This window comes from Ceratotherium simum, chromosome 26 (assembly GCF_057802395.1).
Source record: "Ceratotherium simum simum isolate JZ-2026a chromosome 26, ASM5780239v1, whole genome shotgun sequence".
Classification (NCBI taxonomy): Eukaryota; Metazoa; Chordata; class Mammalia; order Perissodactyla; family Rhinocerotidae; genus Ceratotherium; species Ceratotherium simum.
The window spans coordinates 12,709,376-12,724,960 of NC_141925.1; the positions used below are offsets into that span (position 1 = coordinate 12,709,376).

General features: G+C 36.9%; 1 protein-coding gene across 4 annotated transcripts in view; it reads right to left on the minus strand.

Moving 5' to 3' along the window:
• PARN (poly(A)-specific ribonuclease) overlaps nucleotides 1-15,585 on the minus strand; it is a 153,361-nt gene that overhangs the window by 88,536 nt on the left and 49,240 nt on the right. For 3 of the 4 annotated variants that reach the window (XM_087416990.1, XM_004441852.3, XM_087416992.1), the window contains 3 exons: nucleotides 14,145-14,200; nucleotides 12,872-12,958; nucleotides 9,585-9,659 (listed from right to left, as the gene is read on the minus strand). In XM_087416990.1, the coding sequence (XP_087273116.1) occupies nucleotides 9,585-9,659; nucleotides 12,872-12,958; nucleotides 14,145-14,200 (218 nt within the window). The remainder of the gene's footprint in view (nucleotides 1-9,584; nucleotides 9,660-12,871; nucleotides 12,959-14,144; nucleotides 14,201-15,585) is intronic. The other variant, XM_087416991.1, reaches the window with a different exon arrangement.

Consider the following 15,585-nt stretch of genomic DNA (forward strand, 5'->3'; position numbering starts at 1 on the left):
ACAGATTTCATAGCAGAGATGTATAAGACTGCTAATTCTCAAGAGTAAACACACGGAGGAATTAGGAAAACAAGAAGGTTCTTAATAAATATTATTAAAAATTTCCACAGTGCTTTTCATGGATTAAGTGATTTAGAGGGGAAAAAAAGAGCCAGTTGCTCTTACAAGTTTTCAAATCAGAAGATATTTACACGAAACATAAAGACATCTATACTTCTCACTAATAATAATTTTCCTTTATCAAACTGAAGTACTCAATAAGCCACTACTGTAAAAAAATCTTGTTTGTATAAAAACAAATACATTGTTTCCAGTATCCAGTACTTACAGGCATAAAAATCATATATCATTTAAACGCACAAGTTAAGTAAGTTATCAGTCCCTCCCTCTAAAACAAGCTTATTTCATAGAACTCTCATTTTAAAAAGTCATGTCATAGTTGAACTCATTTATCTATTGATATATTTATAATTCAAGGTAACTGTTGTAAATGTTGAGGAAGAGGGAGAATCTCTCACTGCCCTTTCCCTTAAGGTTCTTAATGGCTGGCCAAATAATTAAAAGACAGGTTAGCAGGAGAAAATAACACCAAGTTTAATAATATGTATAACATGGGAGAAACCAGGGAAACTGAGTTTCTTGACAAAATGACAGAGATTCTCATCTTAAATACCATCTTTAGCTAAAGACAAAGGAGGATGTTGGGGATGGGGGGAGTCACTCATGGGAGATTACCAGAAAAGCACAGTAAACAAGAGTGGGGTTATTATGCAGATTTAAGGCCTCACCTTCCACACTGATAAGTTTTTAGAGATGAGGTCATCGCCCCTCTTCTGAGTACAGAGAGGGAGATACCTTTACAAATGGAGATTTCTCTTATAAATGTAAATGTTTGTCTGGCAACTCTTTTTAGGGCCACCTAGAGAATGTGGCCGGGGAGAGACAGAATTTTTGATAAGAGGGGCTTGGGTGTCTTTCCTATTGTGGCATCTATTTTACATTCTATTACAGCCATCATATGATAGTCGCTCCTTCCTGGAACAGGTCTTCTATGTTAAATTCTTCAGGCAGTTTGGGGAAGGTCAAATGTCCATCAGAGAAAATAATCAAGGTAAAGAGACATATTTCAGGGTGGCCAATTTTGATCTCTCACATAAACCAACTCTACACAGAGTTTAAGATTGGCAAAATTGAAATTAAATTAAACTTTTAAAATTAAATTAAAAGTTTAAGATTGGCAAAATCATGCAAAAGAAAACATTCATTTTTTGGTTTTTCTTGACTGTTTTGTGCATTTCTTCTTTGACAAGAATAAATATACAGTAACACATTAGCCAACTATGAAAAGCACCACAAACAAAAGCAAAGATACTGAATACTTTGTCTGGATTTTGTCTATTGATATACACGTGAATCTGAAAGGAAGTGAAATTTAGCCACTTTTAATTGGTTAAAGGAGGTAAGTAGCAGGGTTTTTTTTAATGCATTAACTTGAGATTTTCTGAAAATGCTACTAAACAAAGAGAAAGAGGTAGTTTAAGCATGGTGTCATGTGGCAGGAAGCTGTGTATCAAAAGCAGATCCTACAAAAGCAACAATTGAAAAGCACAGGTTAAGTGCTTTTGCCTAGTATGGAGAAGTAAGTTCCTAACAAATTGACCTTTCTGCTAATAACAACTATAAGCTCTGGAAAAAATATAAAAAACATGTACCTGAGGGCTCTGCAACACGAACAGAAACAGGTAGGTTTTGGAGAGCAGTCAAAACTCGGAGGAAGCAAACTAGCACACAGTGAATTTCCTGGGGTTTCTGTGTGACTTTGGCCTAAGGGGAAACTGTGGTTAAAGGGATATGGGGCAACTAAAACTCTGATGGAAAAATCCTATGTCTTTCTTGTAGAGGAACCAGGAGAAGAAGCATTTGGGCAACCAGTGGCAATGGAGAGTGAGAAAGGAATCCTAGAAGACAGGAAACCAGAAAATGGGAACCCCTAAATTTGGTGTACAGACTCAGCCCCTGTGTCTGGCTGACCCTTAACCATGCATGTAGCAGACTGAAGGCAGTCTGAGCTAGGAGCTGAGCCACTGCCCACCGCAGGCATGAATGAGTTTGCAGTTTGAGTTTAAGTTAATTTCTTTCTAAAACTAAAACAAAAATATCAACACTCTTCTGAGGAATATAAGTGAATCCGAAGTCTCCACAAAAGAACGTTCACAATGTCCAGGAAACAATCCCAAATTATACAACATATGAAGAGCCAGGAAAACATGACCCATTCTCAAGGGAAAGGTGATCAAAAGGTACCAATACCTAGATGACACATATGTCAGAATTATTAGACAAATACTTTAAACAAGCTATTCTAACCATGTTCAATGAGGTAAAGGAATACAGTCTCAAAGTAAAAGAAAAATATGAAATCTTAACAGAAATAGAAAATATAAAAATAAACTGAATGGAAATACAGAACTGAAAAATATAATATATGAAATAAAATATTCACTGGATGGGTTAATAGTAGAATAACGATAACTGAAGGAAGAGTCAGTGAGCTTGTAGATCAACAGAAATTATCCAATCTGAAGAAGACAAATAAGAAGGTAGAAAAAAATGAAGAGATCAAGAACTACTGGAACAATATCAAAAAGTCTCCTACATATAGGTAATTGGAGTCCCAGAAGGAGAGGCAAGAGAATATAGAAGAGAAAAAATAATGTTTGAATAATGTCTAAAAACTTCCCAAATCTAGTGAGACATAAATTTACAGATTTAAGAAACTTAGTCAACCCCAAGAGAATAATTACAAAGGAAGCCATACCTACGTATATCATAATCAAACTGCTCAAAACAAATGGTAAAGAGAAAATCTTGAAAATGGCCATAGAAAAACAAACTGTTACATATAGAGCAACAATGATTCAAATGACTGCAGCCTTCTCATCAGAAACCATGGAGGCCAGAAGGCAGTGGAACAACATCTTTAAAATGTTGAAAGAAAAACCCAGAATTCTATATCCAGCTAAAATACCCTATGTGGATGAAGGCAAAATAAAGACATTTTCTGAGAAATGAAAGCTAAGAAAATCAGTTGCCACCACACCAGCACTATAAGAAATACTGATGGAAGTTCTTCAGGCTCAAGTGAAATTATATCCAAAAGAAACCTGGGCCGGCCCTGTGGCTTAGCGGTTAAGTGCGTGCTCTCTGATGCTGGCGGCCCGGGTTCGGATCCCGGGCGCACACCGACGCACCGCTTCTCCGGCCACGCTGAGGCCGCGTCCCACATACGGCAACTAGAAGGCTGTGCAACTATGACATACAACTATCTACTGGGGCTTTGGGGAGAAAATAAATAAATAAATCTTTAAAAAAAAAAAAAAACAAAAGAAACCTGGATCTTCAGGAATGAATGAAGACATTTGAAATTGTATCTGGGTAAGTAGAAAAGAATTTATCCTCTTCATTTCCTAAAATACATATGACTGTTTAAAGCAAAATTATAACACCACTTTGCGGGATTTAGAATAGATGCAGATATAATACATACGCCAACTACAGCATGAAAGACAATGGAGACTGGAATAAATGGACCTACATAGATGTAAGGTTTCTACATTCTACATGAAGTAGTACAATATGAACGCTAAGTAGACTGTGAAAAGTTATAGATATATATTGAAATTTCTAACGCAACCACTAAAAAATAATGAAAAGTGGTAGTGCTAAAAAGCCAATAGAGAAATTAAAATGGAATTCTTAAAAAAAATTCAAATGATCCAAAAGAACATAAGAAAGGGAGAAACAGGGGCTGGCCCGGTGGCACAAGTGGTTAAGAGAACGCACTCTGCTGCGGTGGCCCGGGGTTCGCTGGTTCGGATCCCAGGTGTGCACCGATGCACTGTTTGTAGAGCCATGCTGTGGCGGCGTCCCATATAAAAAGTAGAGGAAGATGGGCACGGATGTTAGCTCAGGGCCAATCTTCCTCAGCAAAAAGAGGAGGATTGGCATCAGATGTTAGCTCAGGGCCGATCTTCCTCACAAAAAAAAAAAAAGAAAAGAAAGGGAAAAACAAAGGAACAAAAAAGAAAGGGGACAAAGAACAAATTTTAAAATGACAGGATTAACCATATAATTACTTAAATGTCAATGGACTAAATACCCCAATTAAAAGTCAGAGTTATCAGAATGGATAAAAAAGCAAGACCCAACTATACGCGGTCTACAAGAGATTGACTTTATATACACACAGATATGTTGAGAGCAAACGGAAGGAAAAGGATATATCAGACAAACATAAAAAACACAAGAAAGACAGACTGACTATATTAATATCAAATAAAGTAGACTTAAAAATAATAGTAACACAAAAGATAAAAAGAGACATTTTATAATAATAAATGAGTCAACTTGTCAGAAAGACAATCATAAATGTGTATGTACCTAGTAACACAACTCCAAAATATACGACATGAAAATTAACAAAATTAAAGGGAGAAACAGATAATTCCACAATCATAGGAAATTTTAACACCTCCTCTCAAAATCTGATAGAACTACTAAATAAAACATCAGTAAAGACACTGAATAACTGAACAACAGTGATATTTATAGACCAAACCATACACCCCAGAATTCACATTCTTTTCAAGTGCACATAGTATGTTCAGCAAGATAGACCTTATGCTAGATCATAAAGCAAGTTTCAGTACATCTAAATGGGTTGAAATCATATAGAAATCTCTAATCACAACATAATTAAATTAGAAATTAGTAACAATAAGAGAGCTAGGAAAATTCTAAGTACTTGGAAATTAAACAACACACTTCTAAAGAATCCAGGGTCAAAAGAGAAATTAGAAAATTTATCTAATTTAATGATAATGGAATTACAACATATAATTTGTGAGATGCACCTAAAGCAGTGCTTAGAGGATAAATTATAGCTTTAAACGTTTGTATTAGAAACAAAACAAAATGTCAAAAATCATGATTTGGAGAGAGTCTTAGCTATATACACACTGCTAGCTGGGGGTGAGGCTCTGTGCACCCACACAGGAGATGAGAAGGTACAGCCAGAAGTAAAACTGGGGCAGACTTGTAAACTGCTTGAATGCTGAATGTGTTCCCCAACCCAGCTGGCAAAGGGCGGAAGCCTTACTGGCCCACGGTGTTTAAGCACAACAGCTGACCAATCACTGGCTGGTCCAGGGGCAACCTCTAGGAAGCCAGGCTTAAAAAATTTTTAGAAGAATTAAAAAAAAAAAATCAATCATTTAAGGTTCTAGCTCAAGAAGCTGGAAAAAGAAGGTCAAAGTAAATTCAAAGCAAGTAAAAGGAAGAAAAAAGAGAGAAAGAAAAGCAAAAACCAACAAAATAGACAATAGCAAACAATACAGAAAAATGAACTAAGCCAAAAGCTGGTTCTTGAAAAGATCAACAAAATCAGTAACCCTAGCTAGGGCAATCAAGGAAAAACGAGAACTCACGTCGCCAATATCACGAATGAAAAGCAGTTATCACTACAGATTCTGCAAACATTAAAAAGATAACAAAAAGCACAGGTAAATTTTAAAGTTATAAGCAGCCTTTTAGCAAATACAATGTTGAATAATCACCTCAGAAGAGTCATATCCACAACCCTAATATTTATCTTTTCAGCACAATCAAAAGCTGTGCTTTGAGAAGTATGATTTAATATAAGCACACTCATGCTTTGGACTGAAGTGAAGCCAAGTGTCTCCCCTCATCCCAACAAATCATCCTGAACAAGCTCCTAAGGTAGCGTATCAGGAATTTATATAACTACCTGAATTTGGGCTGGCTTTACAAAATAATTGTTAGGTTCTCCTCTTCTAACATGCCTTTATCAATTTCTGCTTTTTAAAAATTTCTTCTAGTATTCACAGTGTGAATCTCCCATCCCCAGCTTTCAAAATAACTGAAAAGTTTATTTTTCTCCAGCTATTTCTATAAAAATTACAAGCAGAGAGATAAGGTCTTATAATGCACTTCAGGACACTCAAGACAACGTCAAAATATTGAGGGTATGACGAGCAAGTTCCACGACTTTTGAAATACTGTTGAGCTCTTCTCTCATTTAACCAAACTACATTAGGAATACAAAAATCTGAATGAGCTATTCAGATGTTACCATTCAAGGTGATTTCTTACTCAACTACTTTTGAGAAAAATTCTCAAGCAGTGAGGCTAAGTGATCTCCTTGGCATCAAGTCTCACACTGGCCACATACTATCCCATCTGAAGAACCACAGGGAGAACGCTGAACCTACAGCTTGTCCCGGTTATCACCATCTGAATGCCAAAGCCACCAGGGACCCTCATCTTCACAGTAGCAGCAAACAAAAAACAACAGGAATCAAAGCAAATGGCACTTGGTTGAGGGTTTTAATAATTAATATAATAAGGTTTCCTAGAGCAAGAGAACTTTCATATTCAAGATGCTAAAAATGGTTTTTAAAAAATCCTGATTAGCCCTCATGATTGTTTCTTCAAAATATGCTACTAGAAGACACATTTTTTTAAGAGAAAAAAAATCTTCTTAATTACTAAAGAAGAAATTACTGTATCACCATTAAAAAAAAAAATCTTGATTAGTATTAGAATTATCAAAGAAAAAGACAGGTGTCAGTTAAAAAGCAACTCCTTAAATGTAAATCAAAAACAGCTTGTAACAGAGCCAAAGAAGCCATTACAAGCTGCTATATAAATAGGCATTTAATGATTTTTCCAATGTTACATTATTGATCTAACAGCCCTTCTGCTTCCACTGAAATGAATAAGTAATTTCCTTAAGATAACATTAATAGGATTTGCAGCACATTAGATACCCTAGGTCTCTCTCATCATTAGAATTACCACTATAAAAAACAAATTTTACATTGCCTTTCAATGAAACATCTGCATAATTTTAGAAATCACGGCAAAAGACCACAGACATTAGATATATCCATCACGTGCAAAAAAGGCATTTCTAAGTCTAATTACCTTGAATATCATTTATTCAGTGTAATAAATAATTAATATATACTTACTAATGTCAGACGCTACGACTCTAAGCACTGAAAACACAATGGTGAACAAGAGATATGGTCCCTGCTCTCAAAGAGTTTACAGTCTATCCGGGAAGACAAACAAGGTGTGTCAGTAAAGGATGCCAGGCTAGCACAGAAAACAGGGTCCAAGCCCCTGCCAAGGGAGCCAGAGAAGACGTCCCGAGAAACAGATGTTTAAGCTGAGATGAGGAGGGGAGAAGGACGTACAGCCAGGCTCTGGAGGGAGGGGATGGGTTGAGTACAAGATGGCTTCAGGCAAAGAAAGCTATGGTCATAGGTACAGCACATGCAAATGGCCAAGTATTTATGTTAAGAGTTGTCTTTTGTATAAGAAAAGAGACTACAGCTGCATATATCAAAAGACAACATCCACTTCTTAATCCAGGAGGAAAAAACGTAAAAAGGTCACAATTGCATCTTGGCCTACTCACCATACTACCCATTCAAACACACATATATTTACTCATGCCACAGGTGTACCAGGCACTGGAGCAGGATTCAGTGTGAACAAAAGGGACTCAGTATTGCCCTCAGGGAAGCAACAAACCTGGGCAGACAATCAAATCAGAGTGCTTCTTGTAGCTACATGATTCTGAAAAGGGGCTCCCTGATTTCAGGTATCGCTGAATAAAGTACTGAGCTTAAAAGCTACTGTTTGAAGGATCTTTCAATAATAAGTAAGGGAGCAATCATTACTGAATATCAAATGTGCTATAACAGGAACATTAAAGGAAGCTTTGCCACCCCACACAAATAAACAAGGAATTATGCTTGTATTTTCAAGTAAATACCACTAAGTAGTGTTTTACAGATTTCAAAGCACGTTTACACACTCTCATTTCTACTGTTCACAGCAAGGGAGGCCAACTAGATATTTTAATAATTACCTACCATTTGTCAAGCACTGCTTGTGGAGTGCCAGGCTCTTGCTGGGAACTTAATATCCATGATCTCATTTCACAAAGGCACATCATCATCTCCATCTCTCAAATGAGGAATCCGTGGCTTAGCGAGTTTACATAACTTGCCCAAAGGCGTGTGGCCGACAAGCAGTGGAGGCAAGCCTGACTTCAAAGCCTGTGCACCTCCTTCCATCCCTCGCACGGCTGCAATGTCACCCGAATGTGACCAGTAAGGGAGCTGAAGTGTGACACTGAGTGGAGGAGGTGTGACTAGACTTGAGGTCAAGAGTTCTCGTTCGGTGTTTTTTCAGCCACAATGAAGTCTCACTACAGTCTTGATCTCAGAGTCCCTGCCCCCACTTGAAGTTATCTTTAGCTCTCTTAATAATTCAATCCCTTTTTGTCCATCTAAACTGTCTTTTTAGGATTGTGGGGGAACTGCTCACAGAAATAAGCAAATATTAAAACATTTAACAAGCAACATCATTAAAACCCTGTATCTGACACTATTCCTGGTGTCATGTGCTCCTCAAGTACATTTCACATGGAAATCTACTGTTAAATAACCATAATAAAAGTTCAAAGTAAGCCAAGCTTTATACACAGAATCTCATGGAATCCTCAGAATAACCCTAAGAAGTCCACACTACCATCCTCAGGTCATGTAGATAAGCAGAAGCTTATGAAGGTTAACTTGCCCAAGGTCACACCCCACAGGCAGTGCAGCAGTATGATTCCAGAGCCCAAGCTTTGCTTGCCTACCACACAGCCTATGTTCCTGCCATGGTCATATAATCAAAAGAAAAAAACCAAAATATTCTGTATGAATTTGTATATTTGTAGAAGTTTTCATATACAATTACTCATATAGTTACATTATCAGAATTACATAGTTTTACTATGTGGCACTTTGTTAAATAAGAGGAAAACATTAATTAGACATATCATTTAAAAATTTCACACCTTCTACATAATTAAGCACCAGGGAACTTGAGATCTATTGAATCAATAGCTTCACGATATATATTTTCTTCAATATTTTATTCAATAACTTTTCATCCTAGGAAAACAGAATGTTTTGTGATGGTTAATATCAAAATTATTTAGGGTCCAATGGGAGAGGTGGTGCTGCACCTTTTTACAATACTATTTTAAAAGCAAATAAAATACCTTTCAGTTTGTTTGTAAAACAAGTATTTGATGCAATTTAACAATGAATAAATCACAAAAATTTATAAATAAATGGGTAAGTACAGAGACAAACGTGTCAATACAGGCGTCACTTTTTGGTGTTCCCCATTCTGCTCAATTTGCTACTCCTACTTCTCAAAGTAAATCTGCAACTCATTTTAGAAAAAGTGCAACGGGAAAGGAACAGAACGGAAGTGAAACAATATATTATGCAGTATATCTAATAAATCAATGAATTTCTTATTTTCTCTTCTACACATGATACTAATTATTTCCTTTATTATAGAAACAAGCTCAAACAAACCAGGCAGCAATGCTTGTGAATCAGCTGACTGAACCCACAACATTTAGACTGGGGTGGGAGGGAAGGAGGGCAAGCTCCCACTTTAATTAACACACAAATGTCCAAAACACTTACCAATTCGTACTTGTTCAGGCTGGCTGAGAGACACAAATGCTGATGTGTCATCAATCCAGGATATCTGAATGTTACCTGTCATATCAAATTAAAGGTAAAGTGAACATTGACCATTTAGATAGCTATCAGATTTCATTTGTAGGGCCGGCCCCATGGCTTAGCAGTTGAGTGCGAGCGCTCTGCTGCTGGCGGCCCGGGGTTCGGATCCCGGGTGCACACTGACGCGCCGCTTCTCCGGCCATGCTGGGGCTGCGTCCCACATACAGCAACTGGAGGGATGTGCAGCTGTGACATACAACTATCTGCTGGGGCTTTGGGGGAAAAATAAAAAAAATAAAAAAATAAAAAAAAAGATTTCATTTGTACATCTGATATATTTTAGCATATGTGTTAACCTAAAGAGAGATGAGGTGCTGGTTTAAAGTTTGATCAAAATCTCAGCACTACAGAGAGCTGAAACTTAAATCTACCACCGCAGTTATTTCAGTTAGAACTTCAAGAAAAGAGACAAACCAGGGAAAAAAAGAAGCTTTAAAAATTTGTTTTAAAAACAAAAGAAAGGTCCTTCTGGAATAAATCCTGGGGCACTTCATCATTCAACCCAATCTCATGCCAGGGCTGGAGACTTTTTTCCTATCAAGACCCTAACAAAAATCAGAGACTATGTAAGTTCAAAAACACAGCTATTGAGGCCGGCCCCGTGGCTTGGCGGTTAAGTGCGCGCACTCTGCTACTGGTGGCCCAGGTTCGGATCCCGGGCGTGCACCGACGCACCACTTCTCCGGCCATGCTGAGGCCGCGTCCCACATGCAGCAACTAGAAGGATGTGCAACTATGACGTACAACTATCTACTGGGGGGCTTTGGGGGGGAAAAAAAGGAGGAGGATTGGCAATGGATGTTAGCACAGAGCCCGTCTTCCTCAGCAAAAAGAGGAGGATTAGCACAGAAGTTAGCTCAGGGCTGATCTTCCTCACAAAAACGAACAAACAAACAAACAAAAACACAGCTATTTTTTAGAGATACAAACTTTGAAAAGTGCTAATGGGAAACATGAAATGAATTAATGTAGCAAGAAACAAGAAAAATCCAATGTTGATCTCAAGGCCAAGTAAAGAAAACAACAGAATGGAGGACAAGGAAAAGAAGGCGTCAGAGAGAGAAAACCAAGACAGACTAACAGAGAAAAGAAAAAGAGGGGCAGAAAGCAGTATTAGTGAAACACGATGGTTTTTACACGCTGAGAGACAAATCTTCAATAAAGGTGAAACGCAAACAGAATGCAATGCAGGAGAGTGCTGAGAAGGGAGGAGGAGAGGGGCAGGGGGGAGGAAGCTGGAGAAAACCCAGGGGAAAAGCAGGGACCTAATTATTCTGCTACCACTCTTCTTGAAAAAACACAGAAGACTGGAATTTTAAAAAAATGGGTAAACATCACCAGAATTTAGCAATGAAAAAGTATTTTAATTGCTACTAAAATTTTGGAAGGCTAGGAATGCTTGAAAACGGCTTTGTTTCACTGTCATAGGGAAAAAAAACTAACTCCTGCCGCACAGTGAGATGCTGTAATGACTTGCTCAATTACAAAAGTCACGTAATTATTTCATTACCTCTCTACCCCGTCTGTTGTCTTTTAGATAAATAACAATAGGTAACATTTATTAAGTAGTTACTATACACCACATACTTTTCTAAATGCCTCCCATGGATTAGCTCATTTAATCCTCGTGATATGCCTAGGAAATAGGTGGTATTATTACTATCATCATCATCATTATCTGTGGTGAGGAAACAAAGATACAGAGAGGTTACTTGTCCAATATCACACAGCTAATTTTTTTTGTAAGGAAGATTAGCCCTGAGCTAACATCTGTTGCCAATCCTCCCCTTTTTGCTGAGGAAGATTGGCCCTGGGCTAACATTCGTGCCCATCTTCCTCTGCTTTATATGGGACGCCACCATAGCACGGCTTAACGAGCAGTGCATCACTCCGTGACCGGGATGCGAACCTGCGAACCTTGGGCCGCTGAAGCAGAGCACTCGAACTTAACTGCTGTGCCACTGGGCCAGCCCCCAACTTTTTTTTTTTTTTTAATTAAAACGAAAAAGAAATTCTACTTGGAGCATTCTATTTAATTTAGCCAATTAAAGTTTAACTACGTAAGGATAAGAACTTAAGAGTACCAGATGAGAAACATCAAAAGCTTTTAAAAGAAATGAGCTGTAAAATTCAACTGCATTTCTATATCTGTATTTAAATTAAAAGCAGAACTAGAATTTCAGAAGTCTTTTAGACTATCTGCAAAGATTAGGATAACTTTCCAGAAATATACCTGCTTTTCCTTACTTTTCTAAAACTTAGGTGTGTAAAGTTCTTTACTTATAAAAAGCTAATATACGCTTATTTTAGAAAATACAGAAAAGCATAAAAAGAAAAAATCCTATCTAAAACATTCAGTGATGATAGCTTGATGCTTCCTTTCAGTCTGATTTTATACAAAGTTTTTTTAAAAATAATGTTTTATAGGAATCCTACTTTGTATCTGTTTTTCACTCTAAAATATAAACACATTACCATCTTCTAATAAACTCTTCAAAAATTTTTAAAATAGCTACATACTAATCTGTTGAAGAGATACATAAACATTTACTAAACATTCTTATTATTGGATATTTAGGTTTTTGCTGCCTTCACTTTATCAAGAATTTCCAAAGAGAACAGCTTAAATACTTCATTTGTTAAAATAAAGAGGCACAGCTGAAGACTTACAATCAGAATGGTCTTTATAAACCCTAATCAGAAGACTTCAGTTCAACCTAATCGCCTGGCCTGGTGAAAAGGAAACAGAAGAACTGCCCTACTTCACACCTATCACATAACTTGGTCCTCTCAAGCATCTGTGTTCATCTGCTTGGACTCTTCAATGTCAAGCAGTGACCGCCTGCCCTTATGAAACAGACATTCCCTCTGAATTTAATCTTAAAAATGATATATCCTCAGCCTCGACTTATGTTCCATGGTCAGCAGTAAGGGCAGTTATAGTAATTGTATCTTGCTTTCCACGGATTAATAATAGCACTCTATTGTGGGGTGCTATTCAAAGCTCCTCAGATCATATTAGTACAAAGATAGCAGTATACCAAACCCCCTACAATTCCGTGAGATTAAAAACCTTGCATATTAATATACTTTTATGCCCAAGCTGAAGCCATCTATATACTTCAGACCACCTAGACCAAAAGAATAGCAAAATCCTAAAAGTACATTTGTACTTGTGATTTACTTACCAAAGGCACTAAAAAGCTGGTAAAGGTCGCTGGTTTTCCATTCTTTGGGGAATGTCACGTGGAGAACGTGATCGCGTTTAGGTTGCACTACAAGACAAATTTTTGATGAAGGTTGATAGCTGAAAAGTGAGTAATACACCAGTGGTTCTTTGATGAAACTAAGCCCAAGCTAACTTGGGGAATCGTTATGAATGCCTGATGATGACCAAACAACTCCTACAAGTATCGTCAGGAATAACAGGACTCTGTCATCTTAGCCTGAACCTCAGATTTTATAGAACCCACAACAATCTGAACCCTAGCAATTCTATGCAGAAACATCTTTGCTCATAAAGCTCCTGTGAAAATTATTTAAAGAAAAAAAAAGGCTGCTCTGTTCAAGAATTTTCACTAAAATTTAACTTTCTCCTTTTAATCTAGTTGTCCATATTTATTTAGCTAAAAAAATAACACCCTGTGCAAATTAAACGGACTGAGTTTAAGTAGAGGCAGTCCTGAGTCACAATCTTGTGCTCTAAGCCGGGACCCACCACTAAACTGTGCAACTCTAAGCAAGGGACCTAACCACTCTAGCCACACGTGGCTCTAAACTGGGATGACAATGTTTAGCTCACAGAATTGTTGCGAGAACGACAGATTAAAAATTAAAATGTAAGTCTGATATGGAGTGCACCACAGTATGTCTCCGAACTATCACTGCGACGATTACTATCATCAAGTACAGTTCACTCGTTTCTATATCCCTATGGCAGCTATTAAGGCAAACAAACCAAGGCTAGGAGAAAAGCAATGGAAAAGAAGAGTGGGGTGATAAGGATAAAGTAGAGAATAATCAGAAGGAGGAGTAACTACCTCCCAAATAGGTTTTCAATGAAAAAAAGAAATCAACCTACTAAACTTAAATATATACATACACAGATAAGTGGAAAATAGAGAACTTACTGTTACTGACACAGCTAGCACATGTTAAAATCTTTTATATATATATACTTAGAAGAAATTACAAATTTAGAGTTCTGAGTAAAAATGAAATAATGAAGATATATTTTTTAAAAATTCAACTCATGCATCAACTGGAAAATGTAAGTAAAGAGATGAATTAATCATGGCCCAAGGGTACCATTAACTTAAGCATACTATTCATATCAACCACAAAATCACTGCCTATTTTTAAGTGAATAAAGCTCTTTCTTCAGTAATACTTTTCCTGTTATCCTTTCCAGACCACACACTTAAATGTGCAGATGCAATGAGAAAATAAAAATTCACTTACAGTCTGGGCCTTCCAAGTTTAGATAGGGGATATCCATGACTCTCATAAGAAATAACCTACAAAAAGAAAAGAAAAACAGGTAATTGACTAATTTCTATTAAAAACCTGACATACGCATCTATTAAATCTTTTACTAGAAGCTTCTTAATATATTACTCTATTTCTAAGATCATTTTAAAAGCTCTTAGATTCACCTCAAAGATTTTTCTCTAGAGCTAAATATTTATCATAAACAGAAAAAAAAAAAAAAAACCCAAGGTATCCCTAACATCTACAACAGTTCTTGGCATTCAGTAACTGCTCAATAAATATTAGCTAAATGAATGAAATTAGCAATCAAGGAGTTGAAAGCTAGTACTCTGCAGAGTTGCCTTGTTGGCCCAGAGAAACTGAGAGGAAACAAACACTGCAGTGTTAACCATCATATCGACTTATGAACACTTGTTCCTACAAACTTTAAGGGTAATCCCCATGACTGGCACTTCGTGAGCTGAAAATGACAGTAGAGATGACTTTTTTTTTTTCACTGAAATGCAAAGTCACCAGATGAATACTAATCTTATCGGGTGAACTGCACAGTCTAAAATAAGTGACCGTCTCAAAAGCTCATGTCATTATTGTCATCTAAAACATATTAAAAGCGCAAAGCAAATCAATCCTTGGTAAAGAAAACCATCACGCTGCTATAAACCATAGCAGTCATTTTATGTACACCTTCCAAAATGGATACAAAAGCACTTAAAAAAGAGTACTTGTAAATTATAACTCTCTGTAAAGCCATTCAATTTTCTTTTATGTGCAAGATTATGGACAAAATATCAGGCATTCTGTTGTTATAAGATGATTTTAATGAGTTTTATGTAGATAACACATTGTGCATTTCTGGTAGAGACTGTATTATACAGCAAATTAAAAAGGCAATCCAAGCGCCCAACAAGCAATTAGTTTGGCTTCACTGACCTGCAATTAAGGCACATTATTACTAGGCATTCACAAGCCAAGCAGGGCATGATCTAGTTTACAAATGGAACCATCACTATGAATAACACTGTTCTAATGCCAGAAAAAATGAAGTACTGGTACTCCGTGGCTTGAGAACTTGTTGCCTAGCCTACAATTTAATAAACCAAATCCTATGGCTAAGAAACCAAATTTATTTTTAGTTCACTAATTTAGGCTCAAGTGTCCTATTCTGGTTCTGGTAGCTGTTTTATCCAACTTAATCAATACTACCTGCAATACCAGGAGACAACAAGTCATCTTAAGCACCCACTGCACAGCTAGCTGGTTCTCAGTGAAAGTGCTGACCAGAGCCTGAAAAGTTATGCCTGCCTCAGAAAGCTCAACATTTTTATGCTTCATGTAATTTTCAATTCTCCATTTAGTAAATTTAGAGATAGTCCCCCAATTCAAAAAAACTCTAATTTAAAAGTTAATGGAA